At 41.3% G+C, this 17,098-nt stretch overlaps 1 protein-coding gene across 9 annotated transcripts in view; it reads left to right on the top strand.

Annotated features, from left to right (window-relative positions):
- Nucleotides 1-17,098, top strand: part of ANKRD44 (ankyrin repeat domain 44) — a 136,726-nt gene that overhangs the window by 99,997 nt on the left and 19,631 nt on the right. For 6 of the 9 annotated variants that reach the window (XR_004549888.1, XM_034065085.1, XM_034065087.1 and 3 more), the window contains exons 15-17: nucleotides 2,203-2,286; nucleotides 3,252-3,363; nucleotides 15,336-15,404. Coding sequence is in view for 8 of the 9 variants with exons in the window: in XM_034065085.1 (XP_033920976.1) it covers nucleotides 2,203-2,286; nucleotides 3,252-3,363; nucleotides 15,336-15,404 (265 nt within the window). In the remaining variant the exon portion in view is untranslated. The remainder of the gene's footprint in view (nucleotides 1-2,202; nucleotides 2,287-3,251; nucleotides 3,364-15,335; nucleotides 15,405-17,098) is intronic. The other 3 variants (XM_034065089.1, XM_034065086.1, XM_034065083.1) reach the window with 1 other exon arrangement.

Raw genomic sequence — 17,098 nt, 5'->3', positions numbered from 1 at the left:
GATGGGGTAGAACTACCCATGAGTCTGTCTCCACTCTCAGAGCTGATAAAAATGCTCCCCCTGGCCAAACAGGTTGCTTTCAGAGACTTTAAAAAGAGAGAGGACTGAGGAATATCCTTGGCAGAATGCAGTGCTCTTCTTGTGAGAAGGGGGGAAATCAGCTGCAACACTTAGAAATCCTGTGGTTAGAGACTGCAATTCCTAAATCCCAGATAGTTGCATATTTTGACAATCTCGTCCTTATAACATACTCTAAGTTCAGTTATCCTGTTAGTTCTCTCTTAAAACAGTTAGTGGCCTGTGTTTGTTGTAGGTTATCCCATGTTTCTCATTCCTCTAGATGCTAAGGTTTCTTCTGTAGTGAGGTCTGGTAAAAATACATCTGGCTTATTCCCAGCAGAATACCATCTGAAAGCCACCGAGGCTTCACAGGAAAACTCGGGCTTAACTTTATGGTAGAGGTTTGGATGCCATACCAGAGCCTTGGTGGCTTCTTCATCATTTGCTGTGATATAAAGAATGTCTTCCTTATCACCCTCAAACCTGAACAGTGCTGGAAAGAAGGCAGCAGGATCTTCAAAAGTCTGTGCTTGTCATTGCAATCAGAGTAGGCTTGTAGGAAGGCTTTCAGCACTGGCTGTTTCTAATTCTGTCTTGCTCAGGAGAGGTGTTACTTGAGATGTTGGCAGTGGTGATTTAGTGTGTGGTTTTCAGCTTTTGGCTCTTTGTAGGTGAAGTTCCTGCATTTAAACAAGCTCTTGGTTAACTTCATGATATATCTACTTCCATAACTAATTAAAAACAAAAGCTTGCTTTAGTCACATCCTGAACATTGTCAGGACTATATGGCCTTTATTTGCCCTCATAGTCCAAACCTGAATTGAATCTGATGTTGTGATGCTGTCTTCTCATTAGTTTTTCCAGTTTGAGATGCTCTGGAAGAAGTCTTGTTACACAGATGAAATGCTATTTGCAGCCCATGATTTTATAGGTCAGCATATCTTTTTTTCCTGCTGAATGGCAAAAAACTCCCAAGGTCAAGCAGTCTCAGCCCAAAGAATCTTCATAATTATTTAACTTTGGATGTGGGCAGGTGTGAGCAAGAAGGCTTGGTGCAGGGAATCTTCTGGGATGTCACACATCTGTAGTTAACTGAAAGCAGCTGCAGGCAGGACTTCAGCATAGCACGAGTGCTGCTTATGAGTTTACAATGTTAATATTCAGGGGAGTTATTTTATTAGTAATTAAGTTTTCTCTGAGTCAGTGGACATCAGACAGACCCTACTTTTGCAGAACAGCCCATTATTGCTAGCACCCACAGGAAGAACGTCAGATCTTGATAGTACTAATGGGAAAATGCATAGTAAAGAAGGAATGTACGGTTCTACGTTGTGCAGAAGCCAGTCTGGAATTTGCATGTAATATGGATTGAAATTAGCAAGCTGTCCTTCTACAAGCCTTTCAAGCTACCAGTCCATGATGACAGCAGTTTGTAAACATATTCTCAATTAGCCTTAGGGGCCAAGAAAGCTTACGACTGTGAGATCACAAATTGTAGTGTTCTGTGTGCCATCCATCCAGCTGGGAAGCAGAGGTGCCAAAAGTAATCCAGGAGGGTGCAGGAGTATGAAGAGAGGCTAAGAAGACATTCTTTGAAGAATCTGAAGAACCTCACCAGAAGATGCACACATTGTTTCCAAGATGATTCACAGAAAGTGAAGAAGAGCCAGCAACCCAGCTAATGCAGAATGAAATAGGCCAGTTTGGTATCAGTGGTTAAAGTTTCTCTAAATCCTAAATGCTAGAGAACTAGCAGGTTACTGCAGGAAGAAGCAAGCTTGGTAGTCCTGAGTTCCTTTCTGCAAAGGAAACAAAATGCACAACACTGCTGTGGGAGAAACAGAAGGACTCTAGAAAGCGATGATCAAACTGTTTCTGATAGAGACCAGATTTCTTTCTTGTTTCATTCCTGGCATTGGTTTGCAGGTCAATAAACTAGCACACTGTAGTTGTCTCCATAACTTGCAAAACTCATCAGCTGCAGACCCATGCAGTGCACTCATTTAATGTATGTAATTCTTGTTGTTGGCTGGAGGAGGTGAGCTCCTTGCAGAGGAGGTTGGGGATGGGTGGCAGACTGCATCAGAATCACTGGTATGACACTTACGAAATAAGTTGCGTTTTTCTGTCCTTTATGCTAAGAAGAAAGAATATTTTAGGTAACTCCCATGAAAATGCTGAAGAACTTGAAAGAGCCACTGAGATGAAGGAAAAAGAAGCTGCATTGTAAGTTTGGTGCCAGTAAAGCAGTTAGACCTCATTTCTGGAGAATGCCACTGCTTTGGGCTGCAGTTGTACACTCTGCTTTTGCTCATTCATTGCTCTGCTAAACACAATGCTTGGCATTAGTGAAGGCTAACCTGAAGGAAAAAGCTCTACACTCTTCTCTGTGCCCATAGTGCCTAACATTTCTGTTTCTGTGCTTGTTGCTGAAACGCTGCTGAAAATGCACTGCCTCAGTAATTTCATAATTCTTTAGTATCATGCGCTGCCTTGTTTTAATGCCTTGCACTGAGTATGTATGTTGCAAAAGGAAGTAGCCAATGGCTTCCTCGATGCATTTACTCAGATTGACATTTTCATCTAGTTTTTGTTTTAAAAATCCCTTTTTTCATATGACAGCCTTACATTCACCACAAATTACAAGCTATGGAAGACAGAACTAATAACAAAATGGTTTCATGATGATTATAAGAAAAAGTGGCAGGAACATAAGGGATCCTTTGAAAAGCACATGATTTAAAACAAAACACAAAACCAAACAAGAGAAGAAAATGTGTTTATGTACATATATGCCAGGAAATCAACTCAGTTAAGTCTGTTTTTCAGCTGGCCATAGGGCATGTTTGGAGGCCAGTGGTTTGATACAAGTTTTTACATGAGTTGTAGCAGTTCTACATGATGGTACAGAGTTGTGTAGTTTTCTTTTGGCCTTTGTTATAGACAATACTTTTTGTAATCTAGAATACCTGCAAAACTTAGGTTGAAATTGTTTTTTATGAAGCTCATCCTCAAAGATGAGTGGGGAGTTTCTGTTTGAAATAATGGTGAATGTGAGGATCTGTTGGTGAAACGCAATCTGAGGTGCTGCTAGAATTAACTGCCACTTTTCAGGGTCACCCCTGGCTGCAGTGAGGGATGAGTCTCTTATATATTGTGAGCTCACATTTACACTAGTGAATTGTCCACAGGTGTCTGGAGTTCCTCCTACAGAATGATGCCAATCCATCCATCCAAGACAAAGAGGGGTACAACACTGTGCATTATGCTGCTGCATATGGGCACCGGCAGTGTTTGGAACTGGTGAGTGCTCTGGCAGTTTCAGAAGTCTCTTACCTGCTGATATACATGTGCCTATGCCAGTATTATGAACTTCCCTGACGGTTACTATTTGAGTTCTTTGGGCATTCAGAAATCTGTTAAAACCATGTAATATGGTGCAGCAAACTCAAACATATGCAACCAAATGGATCTTAGAAATGTGTTCATCTTGATAATCCAGTCCTTGTTTAACAAGCTGGTGTTTAAATGTTGTCTTTGGTGGAATTTATGTGTGCTCAAATTACTTTTAACTGTCGTCAACACATTCCCAGTATATGTGTATGTGCTAGCAGTAAGGGATAGTTCCCAGTGCATGGCAGCATATGTGCCTTATTTACCTGGCACATTATCTGACTTGCAAATTGAGAGTAAATAGCTTTTGTCAGCTGTGTACCTGCAATGCCTTTTTGCCCCTGGTGAAGGAATAGCAGCATTGATAGAGTTACCATAATCAAGCTTAACCTTGTGTGTAATGTAACTCAGTGTGGTTGTTGTTTTTTAATACCCTGGACCTGAATGATTAGAAATTGCATCTCATAAGAAGCCAAATATTTTTAGCCAAAAATTGGATTTGAGAGAGGTATAGCATGGATTTTAGAAGTTTGTGAGCTGTAAAAGGAAGTGTCATGAAGATAAGTGTTAACTGCACTGCTTGATATATAGGGTGACCCAAAATTATTGTGTCACATATAAACGGGCTTTAATTGCTTAAAAAATGAAGAGCTCTAATTAGAGTATTGTATAGATCTGCTTTAGTAAGAACACTGTGTGCTGGTTACTGTTCTATATTCTTTGGTTCGTTCTTTCTTTGTTGAAGAGTCAAAGTTCTTAATTATTGAAAAGGAGCTCTGCACAGCACATGCTGCTTTCACACCACATGTACCAGCGCTGTCCGTTCCTGCCACTGCAGGAGAAATACTGCAGCTGGCCTACATCAGGGTCGCAGCAGCTTGGAAACCTCAACCTGTAATTACACGCTGGGTCAGAATGTCAGGTGGGATGTTCAACCTGTTTGGCTCCTACCTGCAAGCATGTATATTTAGGACACTTAAAATATCACTGCTCCTTTGTTGCTTGTGGCAGCAAATTTGGCCTTTCCTTGTTCAGAGCCTTCTACCTGAACTGATCTCTTGTGATTCTGCCCCAGGGGATGAAAGAGTTCTCTGCTAAACCTGCTGCCCATTTGGATCAAAAGGAAAGGTTCTTGATACTTGAAGGGTACATATATATATAGAGTAGCCCTCTCTCTGCTGTGTACAAGTCTACACTTGTGTGGCTACAGCAACCTGTACTAAAACCTTACCCATACATTACCACCAGATTCTTACATGACTTGCATGAGCAGGGACCTCCATGAAAGCATCTTTAGTAGGGAATTCTCTTTCAGCCTTCGTATCATGGTCCCCATGTGCCTTGAGGCATGGAGCAGGCACAGAGCAAGGTCACCTCTCCTTTCACTTGTTGCTGTGCACATTGTCTGGCAACAGATCAGTTGCAGACAATGACCTCCTATCAAGTGCCAGTGTTGTTTAGGCTTGCCAGACAAAAGGAAGAGCTGGGAATGCAGTGCCTGTCAGAGGTGTTGGGTTTTCTTTTAATTCTGGAGGATGAAATGCAAACTGTGGCCTAGAGACAGCTGTGCAGCAAGTGTTCTATATTTGGACACAGAAATCCAATGTTTTACCATGTCAGTCTCCTGTCTTTGTGACTACAGCTGCAGTATAGAAACCCAAGGTCAAGCATAATTTCCAGAGTTGTAGTCATACAGCTCTCGTGTGTACACCGGTGGAAGAAAACTGCTATGAACTTTAGCCTTTTGCATGCAAAGGAACACTATTGCAGACTAGGGTGTCTGCCTGAAAGGTTTGTGGTGACTGGGATTTTGCCATTGGTGTTTAGAGGCTGACAGACATCTCATTTTATCTCTGGAATACAAAAGTTAAATATACCAGAAAGCATTTGTGCTCTATCAACAGTAGGACAAGGACCCACCATCTTTACACCTACTGTCAGAAGAAAGTGATTCTGTTTTGTTTGCGTGAGCAGTTGCTCCCTAGCTCTAGTGAGTTACCAAGTCCTGAGTTTTATAACTTTATATCTGTTAATAATGACTAATTAATACAGAACACCACCTTTATGCTGATCTCTTTGCATTGCTTGGATTCAGGATGGCAAAAGGGTCAAGACCAAAGTCTTCAGTAGCTGAAAGGTAACTGTGCTTTTGGTGTGAAATGGAAATAATCCTCTAACCTAAGTTTATCACCTATTCCAACATGAGACTCCCAGGTGTTAAGCTAATTGTTGATTTTGCCTTCATCTGATAAACCATTGCCATTGATAGACATCACAATCCTGTAATGCAGTCAAATTGGTTTTGATGGATTCACGGCTCTTTGAAGCCTCTGTCTAAAAGCTGCAGTAACTCTCTGATGCAGGTAGACTTGTGAGGCTGACTGGTGGCTTGGTCACAGTTTGTTGTGCTCTCTGTAGTGCACCTATGACAAGGACTTTGTCATCTGTATTTCTGGTAGCTATTAACAGCAGTACTTTAACTGCTCTAGTTATTCATATTTGAGTGAAGAATCCAGTAAGGCTTAATTGCTTCTAGGCATGACTTTTAAATTGATATCTGTCATAAAAGTGCTGACTTTGAAACACGATTCCACATCACAGGAATTCTGACATACAGAATACTCCTAAAATACTTCCAATCCCTTCCATCCTGAAGAGGATTTTCAGGCAGGATTACTGAAATAAAAGCATTATTTTTTTCAGTGCCAAAATCACTGTTATCTTACTGATTTATCCCTTGAATAGATATTATTGATAGCTCATAGAGGAAAATATCTAGGAATTATCTTCCCTAGAACAAGACAGTTCTTTATGGGCATAAAGCTTTTAGAGGAAAGAGGTCACATAAGATACCAAATTTTAATTCTGATCAAAGCTCAGGCAAAGTGGGTGCAACAGTAAGTTGGATTTTGTGAATAATGGTTACTAGTATTTCTCTACATGCACAACACTGTACTTAGGCAAAATGTCAGGGAATTATTTCAGTGTTCCAGAATATGTCAAGTTTATCAAAGACCTTATAACATTAACTTTGCTTCCTCTCTTTTCCCTGCTTTTTTTATAAGAGGTATTTAAAATAGCTTACTTCTAAATAAATGTTCACTTAAGAAAGTCTGCAGAAGAAGATGCAGGATCCAGTGGACTTTCCTTTGCTGAGGGATTTGATCTGTGCTTTAAGCACCACAGCTTCTCAGCATGATGAGATACCTGTGTGTTTGCGGATCGTTTAGGAAAGGTTGGTTTATCTACCAGATAATATATATTTTCATTTTTTGACCAATGTGTTTACTGTGAGCCCAATACTTTGGCTGGAATTTAGCTGTAAGTTCTTGGGAAGAGGAGAGGTATTAGGAGAAATTAGGAGCTCGATGACAGATTCCTTTTTCCTGGAGGACCTTTAGGTTGTCTGGGATGTTAGTGGGTTGTTGCGCTGCAGTGAATGACGTGATGTTGCTAAAAAGAATGGAAGCAGATCCTGGAATTCTTTCTCCATCTGTAAGGAGCCATTCATGAAGGCTCAATGGTGAGCACGTGTGCTCGCAAGCAGCTGAAACTCCCATCTGCTTCCCTGCCTCTAAATATAACCTCACGTTTGGTTAGCATAGCACTGACTTCTTCAGTGGTGGGTAGTCAGGGATATCGGTCGTGATCGCTAGCTGGTGTTTTAGAGCTGATCCCATCACCAAGCTACCTTGGAAGCAATAAAATTATGGTGTTTTTTTCATTGAAGTGATCTCTTATCACAAAATCCTTATTGGTGCAAACAGAGAGAAACTCAAATTGTGATTTCACACTAAAGTTCTGTCTGGAGAGCCAGTCAAGCACTTTGTGCTGGCAAAAATAGGTTTCTGTGCAGTGTTAGGGCAAACAGAATGAAATGCCTGCCTGCTGGAGTGAAATCTCTTCTCTTTTTCTTTTACTCTGCTCTTTATTTAAACAGCAAATGAAATTCACCTTTTGGCTAATAGAAATCAGATCAGCACAGGGGCTAATTCATTAGAAGTTGGGAGGAGAGCATGGTTTCACTGGCAACCATGTCCAAAAGGAAAGGCAGATTTCAGTCTGCTTGCCTGAAGCACAGTGATCTTCACAGCTGTATGTGACAGGCAGAAGGGGCAGAGGGAGATTTCTTGCTAGCAGAAGGCTGCTTTGGCTGTGCCATGGAGGCTGGGTTTGAAGAGAAGGAAAACACCTTTTATTAGACTGGCTGCTGCCACGGGAAAATAGTTAAACTGCCTTCAGAGCACTTGGTTCCTTAACCTGGGGAGGAACTGAAATCACAGAAGCCATAAATCTCATGTGGCTGCTACTAATTATATGTGTCTCTTACCAGCAAGAGTTTGTTCGTTCATCCATCTGTGAGCAGGACAGTGGTTATTAGTGAGGAGTGGATCACCAGTGTGGCTGGGGCAGGTGTTAAAAAGTCTTCAGCCACGTAGGGATCTGGCTCAGATGCCTGTCCAAGTGACAGTCCCTAGACCTCCTTCTGATGCAAATCTCTTAATTCTGAGGATACATTCTGTGTTTTTCCTCCATAAAGGCCTGTCCATCCCCATGACCAATATCTCAAAGGGAGGTTTTATTCTAAAACCAGTGGTGATAGTGTTTCATGCAGTGAATGACTTTGTACCTATAAGAGCTTTTCCCGCGTGGAAGCTCCTTTGTTAGTGGAGAAGTGCAAGGTCATTAACTCGAGTGGTTCTAAAAAGGAAAAGAGCTTAGGAACTTAATGCTTGAAAATAATAAACCTAATTTGTCTTTTAGTCCTAGAACCCCCTGAATCACGGTAGGCTCATTTAATTACTTGAGTTTCAATGTCAGCATTAGTGCCAAATATACCCACTAGTTAAACAACCAGTAGGAGCCTGGTATGCGAGGTATGGTGATATATGTTAGCTTATAGCAGTGCAGTTTGGCTTAGATTTTATGTTTTGGAAACCAGGTAATATTGAACCTAAGAACATTTTCTAGACATCTAATGCTGCTTTGTGAAGTGAATGAGTGCAGGAACTTACCATTTGCTCTGGCACCCTGTTGGCACTTTGGCTTGTAGGGCAGGAGTGTTGCCTGGCATCTTGGAGCTTTAGTTTGTCCCTCTGACAGATTTGGTCTTTATTTTTTAGTTTATGTATTTATTTTCCTGGGGTGGAAAAGCAAGGCACTTCTGTCTGCTGTCTTCTGACAGAGAATAACAGGGCCGTTGCAGAACTGCAGGAGACATTTTTCCTTCAGTTTGGAAGAAATCATGGATTTCTGCTGTTGCCTTAAATACTTGTCTGTGTATCTGTGTGTGTGGTGTTTAAATGTAAACGTGTGAAGATTATCTGACTCTCAGATCTACTGAATCAAATGAAAAGGGCATTTGATGGTGGCATATGGCATTGCATTAGACTGTATAGCTAAAAAGAGCTGTGGGCACTGGGATTTTAGAGGTGTAATCAAGCATATTTATACAAGGCAAGATGTTTGCTTGCATGAGCAGACTTTCAAAAGGAAACTGTCATTGGTTTGTTGGTATCTGGGGGTTACAAAGCAACCTAACTTCATCAGGCAAGGTCTCCCCCAGTGTGTGTATTTTGTGTCTGTATTTCATCCATTGAGTAGATTCATCTCAAGCATTCTTACTGTTTTCCTCTTTCCCCTTCTCCCTTCCAAAGTAACACGGCTGGTATCTGTTCACAGAGGCTGTCTGCAGTAGGCAGTAGTCTCATTGCTTCAGGAGTATTCTATTGATAGGTAGAGATGGGTGTACACTGGATCAGGTCTTGGTTTAGGGTTCTGTTCATGCAGTGCTTGTAATGCAGTTTATTGTACTGGAAAAACAAAGCAATGCAAAAAGAAACAAACCTAGAAACACTTGCAGATTACCATTATACTTAAATACTTCTGTCTTTAATTGTTCTAATTGACATTTTTAACTAGATTGGAAGCAAAACTCCATTGGATATAGTGAGTAAATAAAAAATGATCGCATGTTGTGTATTTTCATTTTTCTTTGAACTTCTTAGTATTTCACAGTCCTTGCATTCACTCTGATAAAGCCTGAGGAAGAAGAATCACAACTCTTAACTAGCATGCCATGTACTTCAAGCAACTGCATGTGTGCTGCTCCTACTTCCATTAGAATTCCTTCTTGCTGTTGCTTACAGGCTTAAGCTTTGCTAGAAAGTCTGTTGCTTTTCCTCAGTCAGTGTTAGGAGTGTGAGTCAAGTGCACGTACCTGAGTGGCATGACACTTCTCTGGATGTTAAAGTAACTGCATTTGGCAATGTGAAATGGAACCAACACTTGTGTGTTTTCTGGAAGTTTGTGGCCAGTTTCAAAGTGGCTCAGAGAAGAGATGTAAATTACACATCTTCAAGTGGGTCTAAATTTAAAAAGCACTTGTGTGTAGAGGCACAAATGAGAGGAGAGTAGCAGAAATACCATCGAGTGGCACATTTTGAGCAGTGGCTGTCACTGTGTTTCACCAGTGCCCAAATTTTCTAGCTGAAGAGGAAATTTCTTAAGGGTAGTAATTTCTCAAAAGCCTTCCTGTATCTTTTACACAACTGTATGAGAAGTTACAAAAGCTTCAATGGAGGGTCCTTAAACCAACGTATAAGGCTTTGCAGAACCTCAGAGGTAGACTTTCTGGCCAGAAAGACACATGATTTGAGTGTAAAAGTTACAGGTTCAAATCTCTGCTCTGACTGACGAAGAAATTGGGCTTGTACATCCCAGGAAGTGACCATCACATTATGCGGGCTGCTACTGGGTAGGATCTCTTGCTCTCATTTGGAGCTGTCGTGCTTTGTGTAAATACTCACTGGGTGAGAATCTCCTCTATAACCCACTGAGTATGGCACTCATATGGTTTAATATGAAATGATTTTGTATGAATTGGAAGAGCTCCAGCAGAAGATTAGTGTCCTGCGTGAGAACAGCCAGTGGCCTGGAGGTCTGCTTGAATTTTGAGGTTTAGATATATTTAAAGACTCAAACAGTGTTCTCTTACATGTCAGGTAAGTGTCCTGTTTGCATGGTGGTGACTGTTCTGGTAGGGTATTGGGTATTTAAACTTTGTCCTGAAAGAGTTGCATGGAACAACTAACAGATTTCTTCAGATGCAGTCTACCCAAACTCTTGTGAAACTTCTCTTGCTTACATTATGTTAACTTCACCCATAATCTACACACACGAGTGAAATTGATGTGAACACTGATTAATCTGATTTTTAAAGCCTGATTTTTAGGAAAACTTATCAGACACTGGGTGAAGGATGTGTACTGGTGTTAACCTCATCAAATTAAAGTAGTGTGATCGTTTCTATGTACAAATATGGGAGAAAGCTTATAGGCTTCCTTGTCCCCACGAGGATATGTTTGTACCACTTCACCTTTGGATTATTCAGTCAAGACTAATTTTGAGATCTAAAACTGTGCTTTTCTGGTATAAAGTACTACAGAGGTTAATTCTGTTACCGTTTTCTGTCTCACCTGGAACAACTGATGAGAATCTTCAGTCTTGTGCTTGCTACTTGCTGGAAAAGCCTTAATTTAAAAGAAGCTGCTGCTGGTATGTTTTCCCCCAGTAGAGACAATGATCTGTGGCAATTTGTTAAGGAAGATGAGACTCAAAGTGACACCCTGCCTGATGTATTTGTGTTCCGTTCTGAAAGGGACATTAAAAATCGTTACAAATCCCCACTTCTGAATGACCTGGTGATAAGCTACATTGCTGTGCAATTATGGCAGATGGGCAATGCCCAACTACTTCTTTTGTCCTAATTGCCTTTTGATCAGCTCTTTGCATGTGTGAAAATCTCTGGAGGCTATTTTCTTAATGACCTGTCAGAGTAAAGGCCACTTACAGGTTATACACATGTAATCTAATGGTTTGCCATTTTACAATTAGTGTTAATAGCACCAGAGAGTTTCATTAACAGTGCAGAAGTATGGAATGTAGAAATGATTGCCTTACTAACATGGTAAAACACTCACTTTTGCTTCAGTGGTAGTTAGAGGAAACTTTTGACATAACTACCAGCAATGCACTTAGAACCATAGAATAGTTAGGGTTGGAAAGGACCTTAAGATCATCTAGTTCAAGCCCCCTGCCATGGGCAGGGACACCTCACACTAAACCATATCACCCAAGGCTTCATCCAACCTGGTCTTGAACACTGCCAGGGATGGAGCATTCACAACCTCCCTGGGCAACCCATTCCAGTACCTCACCACCCTCACAGTAAAGAATTTCTTCCTTATATCCAATCTAAACCTCCCCTGTTTAAGTTTCAACCCGTTACCCCTTGTCCTAACACTACAGTCCCTAATGAATAGTCCCTCCCCAGCATCCCTGTAGGCCCCCTTCAGATACTGGAAGGCTGCTATGAGGTCTCCACGCAGCCTTCTCTTCTCCAGGCTGAACAGCCCCAACTTTCTCAGCCTGTCTTCATACAGGAGGTGCTCCAGTCCCCTGATCATCCTTGTGGCCTCCTCTGGACTTGTTCTAACAGTTCCATGTCCTTTTTATGTTGAGGACACCAGAACTGCACACAATACTCCAAGTGGGGTCTCACGACAGCAGAGTAGAGAGGCTGTGTCTCACAGTGTGGCTGCATGAGGGCTTGTACAGAATCACATGTGGTGTTCTCCCTGCTGATTTCAGATAGCACCCAGTGTTAGTGTCTGTGGTTTGAAGTATCCTGACTCATTAACTGTCATATGATTAAAAAAAAAAATGGGGGGAGGTGGTGAGGAAGCACACACCATATCCTGCTATATGATCCTTTATTGTAACTGCAGAATAAAAGCGAGCAGTAAATCCTCTTATGCCTATAAAAACCCTTACTGTACAAATACAGTTGTGAGAGCTGTAGAAGTTATTGATTTTCATGCAGAGCTGGGGGAGAGAAGACAGTTCATAATAGCAGCCTTGTAGTGCTATTAGTTTGTAACAATAAGAGTAATTGACTTGTTTTATCTTAACTTTGTCTGCATCTAACTCCCAAAGCATTCAAGCTCCTGTTTCTGAGTGTGAAGAAGCCTTTACAGAATAATTACAAGCAACATTAAATAACACTGTTACAGGAAGTGAAGGGGGCATGCTGGGAATTTCTCAGAAGCAGAGAGGGAGAGTATCCTTACCTTTTGAAGGGTTATAACCTAGTGAGGAGTGCCCACCAATTTCACTTGCAGTGTCTCTGCAGGCAGTCAATATGCAGAAATGTAATCAGCTAACAGACACAATGTGTGGCACCAGAACTTAGCAATGAGAGATGCTGGGACATGCTTCAGTCAGCCACCAGGAACCATAAACTGTTAGGAATCCATGCTTATTTGTTTGTCTTCACTGAAATGCATTGGCCAGCTTCTAGCAGGCAGGTGTGTATCGCAGCACAACAAACACACTTGGGTTGCTCTGCGGGTCTCTGTGGATTTAAGCTTCCATGGCTGTCAGAGCAAATGGTTTTGAGCGATAAATTCACCTTTGTAAAAACACATGCAACTGTGGATAGCTTCTTACTCTAAGATGGAAGAGTATGGAGCTAGAGGCCCACCCCCCCCCAGGACACACTGTCCTATGTTTTCTTATAACAAGTATATTTAATGAACTACAATCACATTCTCAGAATCATAGAAACACTGGTGAAACTGGAGAGCTGCTTGGTAACTTGGACCTGGTACTTTTTGTGTCTCTGCACATGATGTCTGTGCTTCATATGTCTTAGTTCTAATCATTATGAAGCAGTGCTTGATCAGGCATCCCGGAAAATTATGAGTACTGTGTCTTTAATCTTCCTTCTCTTGCTCTCCTTTATAATTTCCCTTCCTGTGCTGCATGGCTGTGTATCTGAGAGCTACTGGCTTTACCATGGGATTTTGTTTACGCTTGATTTTCTGATGGAGACATTCAGCCTTATGAGTAGTAAGCTCATTAAGCCTTGTCTGCATCAGCCTAAGCTGCTTTAACTCTAAGCCATGGCGATGCCTTTTGTGAGGGACTCTTCAATCCCACAATTTGTTCCTTTAGAGCCTTAATTTTGTCAATTTTCTGTGTGGTTTTTTTCATAATTACGTGCCTTGTTCCAGGAGACTTTTGGAGCCTTCTGACAGGTTTAGGGAAGTGTTCCTTTGGTAAGATTTTGATCCTGGAATTGCAGCAGGTGATGATTAATGCAATTAACAGTGATTAAATTAGATTGCTGTGCTGGCCTTATGGACTTGGAGGAAAGGCCAGGATTAGGAGGCAGGCAAAGGAGCAGGCTCAGTGCTTGGGTTTGTTCGATGGGATTTTGTTCTAGTTTGTTTACTGACTAGAGAAAATCAGAGCTGGCCACTGCTCCATCCTGTTTATAGCTGTCTTATATAAGAGAAGAACAACATTTTAAGCTGGAGGTGGCTACACATGGTAAGACCAAATGTGTTTCCTAACTCTGCCCCAAACCTACTGGAAAAAACAGTGTGGGTCTTGGTTTCTTGGTGTTGTTTTGGCTTTTTTTCCCTTTAGCTGCAGGGAGTGTTAAAATTCATATTACCTTTTAATGCACACACCCACTTGCTTATGAGTGCTATTTGCATCAGCACGCATTTCTTTCCCAGTCCTGACATTTTACAAGGCACAAAATACACAAACAAGTGAAATTACTGCTTTGTTTTCAAGTTTTTCCATAGGATTTGCATTAGAGTCCTTATTTCTTACACTTTATGCAGTATTAATGGTAGCTTGTATTCCAGTTTGATTTTCTTAATAAATTAATCCATGATACAGGTCTATTAAAGACTTAATTTGTTACACCAAAAGTTCAGGCATACATCAGAGATTAGGATATGCCATCATCTTGCAGCATAGGGAAACCTACCATAGACTTTCACTGGTCTCTTTGGAGAGTCTTCCATGTTGTCGTACCCTAGAAGTGTCCAGCTTGTCACAAAAACTTCCCTTCCTCTGCTTCAGTCTTTCCATGAATTCCTTGCTCTGTCAAACAAATCCAAACCAAAAAATCAAAGCTTGTGTGAAAAATTGACTTGCAACCTTCGAAACATGGCAATGCAGTTGTAGTTACCTGTCAAGCTTTGCTTTCCTTTTTGCAGTCTCCTATTCCTAGTTTTCTGTGAAATGCTCATTTCCAGTCACAAAGGTGTTTGGAGACAAACTCTCTGAGTAGTTAGTAAGTAAAAGGCCATGCACCTGAGCAGTGCTGCTCAGCAAATGTTGAATTGCCACTACTGTGCGTGATTTCCTTTGCAGCCTCAATTGGGTAAGTTGTCAGGGTTCATGTGCTGTTGTGCAGTGGTACTGATCCATAGTTCCTCCTTCTTACGGACAGAAATTCAAGGCTTAACATGATTTTTAAGCCTTAAAATACTTTGGGACCCCTGAAATTAAGAGGAACACATGAAAGTGCGATGCATGTTATAGATACTTGTAAGAGTTCACATGACTGTGAATGACTCACAGCACAGTTGTAATTATTCCCTAATGCTAATTGTGCATCAGAATTATCCTAAACACTGTCTCAAACATGGCTTGCATCTGCACTACCTGTGTAACCATGAAACTGCGTGTTCCCAATGTAAGCTTACTGAGGATCCTCCTCTACTCATCAGGCCTTCTGAGGGTTCCTTTCTCCCCCCAGCAGGCTCAGTGATTTCAGGAAGACTAATGAATATGGGTAAGGATGTAAATGACCAGTTTTATACTTTACTCTGTGGGGAACAACTTGAAAAACACCTCACAGCAAAGGTAGTGAAGTATTTATTCCTCACAGTCCGTCAGTACTCAGTGCAGACATCTGCAGACAAAAATGTACCTTTGTCTGCTGGTTTATAGCCAAAAGGACTCATCCTGCCACGTGTGAAGATGTTTTAAGACTGTCATTCTTCTTTTTCCCCCAGCTTCTGGAGAAAACCAACATGTTTGAGGAATCCGATTCTGCAGCTACAAAAAGTCCTTTGCATTTAGCTGTAAGTATGGGACTTGGGTAAAGTTTTTGATCAGTATCTGCTAAAAGAATTCCTTAATCTCTGTCTTTGAAGCAAGTTTAATCACAGACTTGCTTTGAAGCCTGGAAAGGTTGTAGGTTTAGATGTAACAAACACAGGTTGTGGGCTGGAATCGTTAATTATGTTTTCGGCAGTTGAAGCTTTTGGTTTGGTTCTTACTGATTGCAATACCTGGGTAAAAAGAAGACACAGACACTGAAGTGAAATTGAATGGGAGGTACAACTTTTATTTGTAACTAGTTTATAATGTTGGGGCCTGAGCCTGTGGTTCTGCTCATGGGTCTGATGTTCTGGCGATGTGCAGAGTACAAAACACTGCCTGGTACACAGCCAGGTACAGGGGGAAGCATGCTTAAACCCCCAGCAGTGCCCTGGGAGTGTGCAACAGGTGACGGTGCGTGATCATGGTGATGGCTGAGCAAATGACTGCACAAGGCAAACAAGCAGGAAGAAAAAGTCCATTTTATTGTCCTTTCAAGGGGAGGAAGGGCTGTACAGTCTACATGGCACCTTCGAGATAGATACCTCACATTGTGTCAAAGACCAGGTTGTTGCAGGTTGTTTACTGAGGACAATTGTACTGAAGAAGAGCTGACAACTGTGTCAGAGTATTTACAGAGACATGGGTTTCCTGTGCCCTGGTCTCCTTTGGCTTTTCTCCTGCTTTTGCCTTTGCTTTCCTTAAGCAGCTGTCTTGGTCTGATAGGGAAACAACTGTTTGCTCCCTGCGCTGTCCTGTTCTTTTGAACTTCTGGCAATGGTCAATAGCAGCAAGCTAAATCACACACAGCAAATGCCACCACTACTTACCCTTGAAATTCAGTGTCTCTGTGGTTCTCCATGGTTGCGTTTCTCTTCTGTTTCATTAATTTCTTTATTTATATAATTTTATATAATCCTTATAGAATTTATATAATATTTCTTTATATAACTCTGGTAATACTAATGATGCATTCATGTATAAATGAAAGAGGAAGTTTTCTCTGAGTCTCTCAGTAATGAAGGGAGGGCAGTCCCCTACAAAGCTGAGTGAAGCATTTCTAGTTTCTGGGGCTATCCACTGAGTTTCTACGATGTCACGTGTGTTCATGCTGTTGGCCCAAATGAGGCTGTAGGTCTGGAAGTGCATCTGCTTGTCCACTGTAGCTGTTCTACCAAATGATCCTACTGACAGAAGTAGTCCATGAAGCATCAGCTATAAACAGCAGGTCAAGTTTGTGTTTGCCCAAAAATCTGGATTGGGAATTGCTTTTGTTCAGTTGGAGACCAGCAGCTATGCTATGTTGAAGTTAGCACACAGTTAGGTGATGATCCATGCAACCTCTGCCCAGCATCACTCTAGTGAATCTGACTTTTAAAGCAAGCATTTGCCTGAAAGACACTGTAGAATGTGGAAAATGAACTGTTGATTCACCTGTCCCCCGCTGGCAAATTATTGCCTGAAATTCCTCATGTTGGGTTGTATTAGAAGGTTAGAGCCATTTCTCTCCCTAAACATAAGGAATTGCTTAGTTTCTTGGCTGTAAAAGAGAGAGTCGTAAGGAATTGAGATGCTGTGTTCAGGAGCCTGTGACAATGACGGATTTTATTCTCATTTTACATGAAAGTCCTTGAAATACAAGAGTTGTGTTCTTTATGTGAAACATTTCATATTT

Source organism: Melopsittacus undulatus, chromosome 8, assembly GCF_012275295.1.
Source record: "Melopsittacus undulatus isolate bMelUnd1 chromosome 8, bMelUnd1.mat.Z, whole genome shotgun sequence".
Classification (NCBI taxonomy): domain Eukaryota; kingdom Metazoa; phylum Chordata; class Aves; order Psittaciformes; family Psittaculidae; genus Melopsittacus; species Melopsittacus undulatus.
This window is presented reverse-complemented; position numbering and strand designations above follow the sequence as displayed.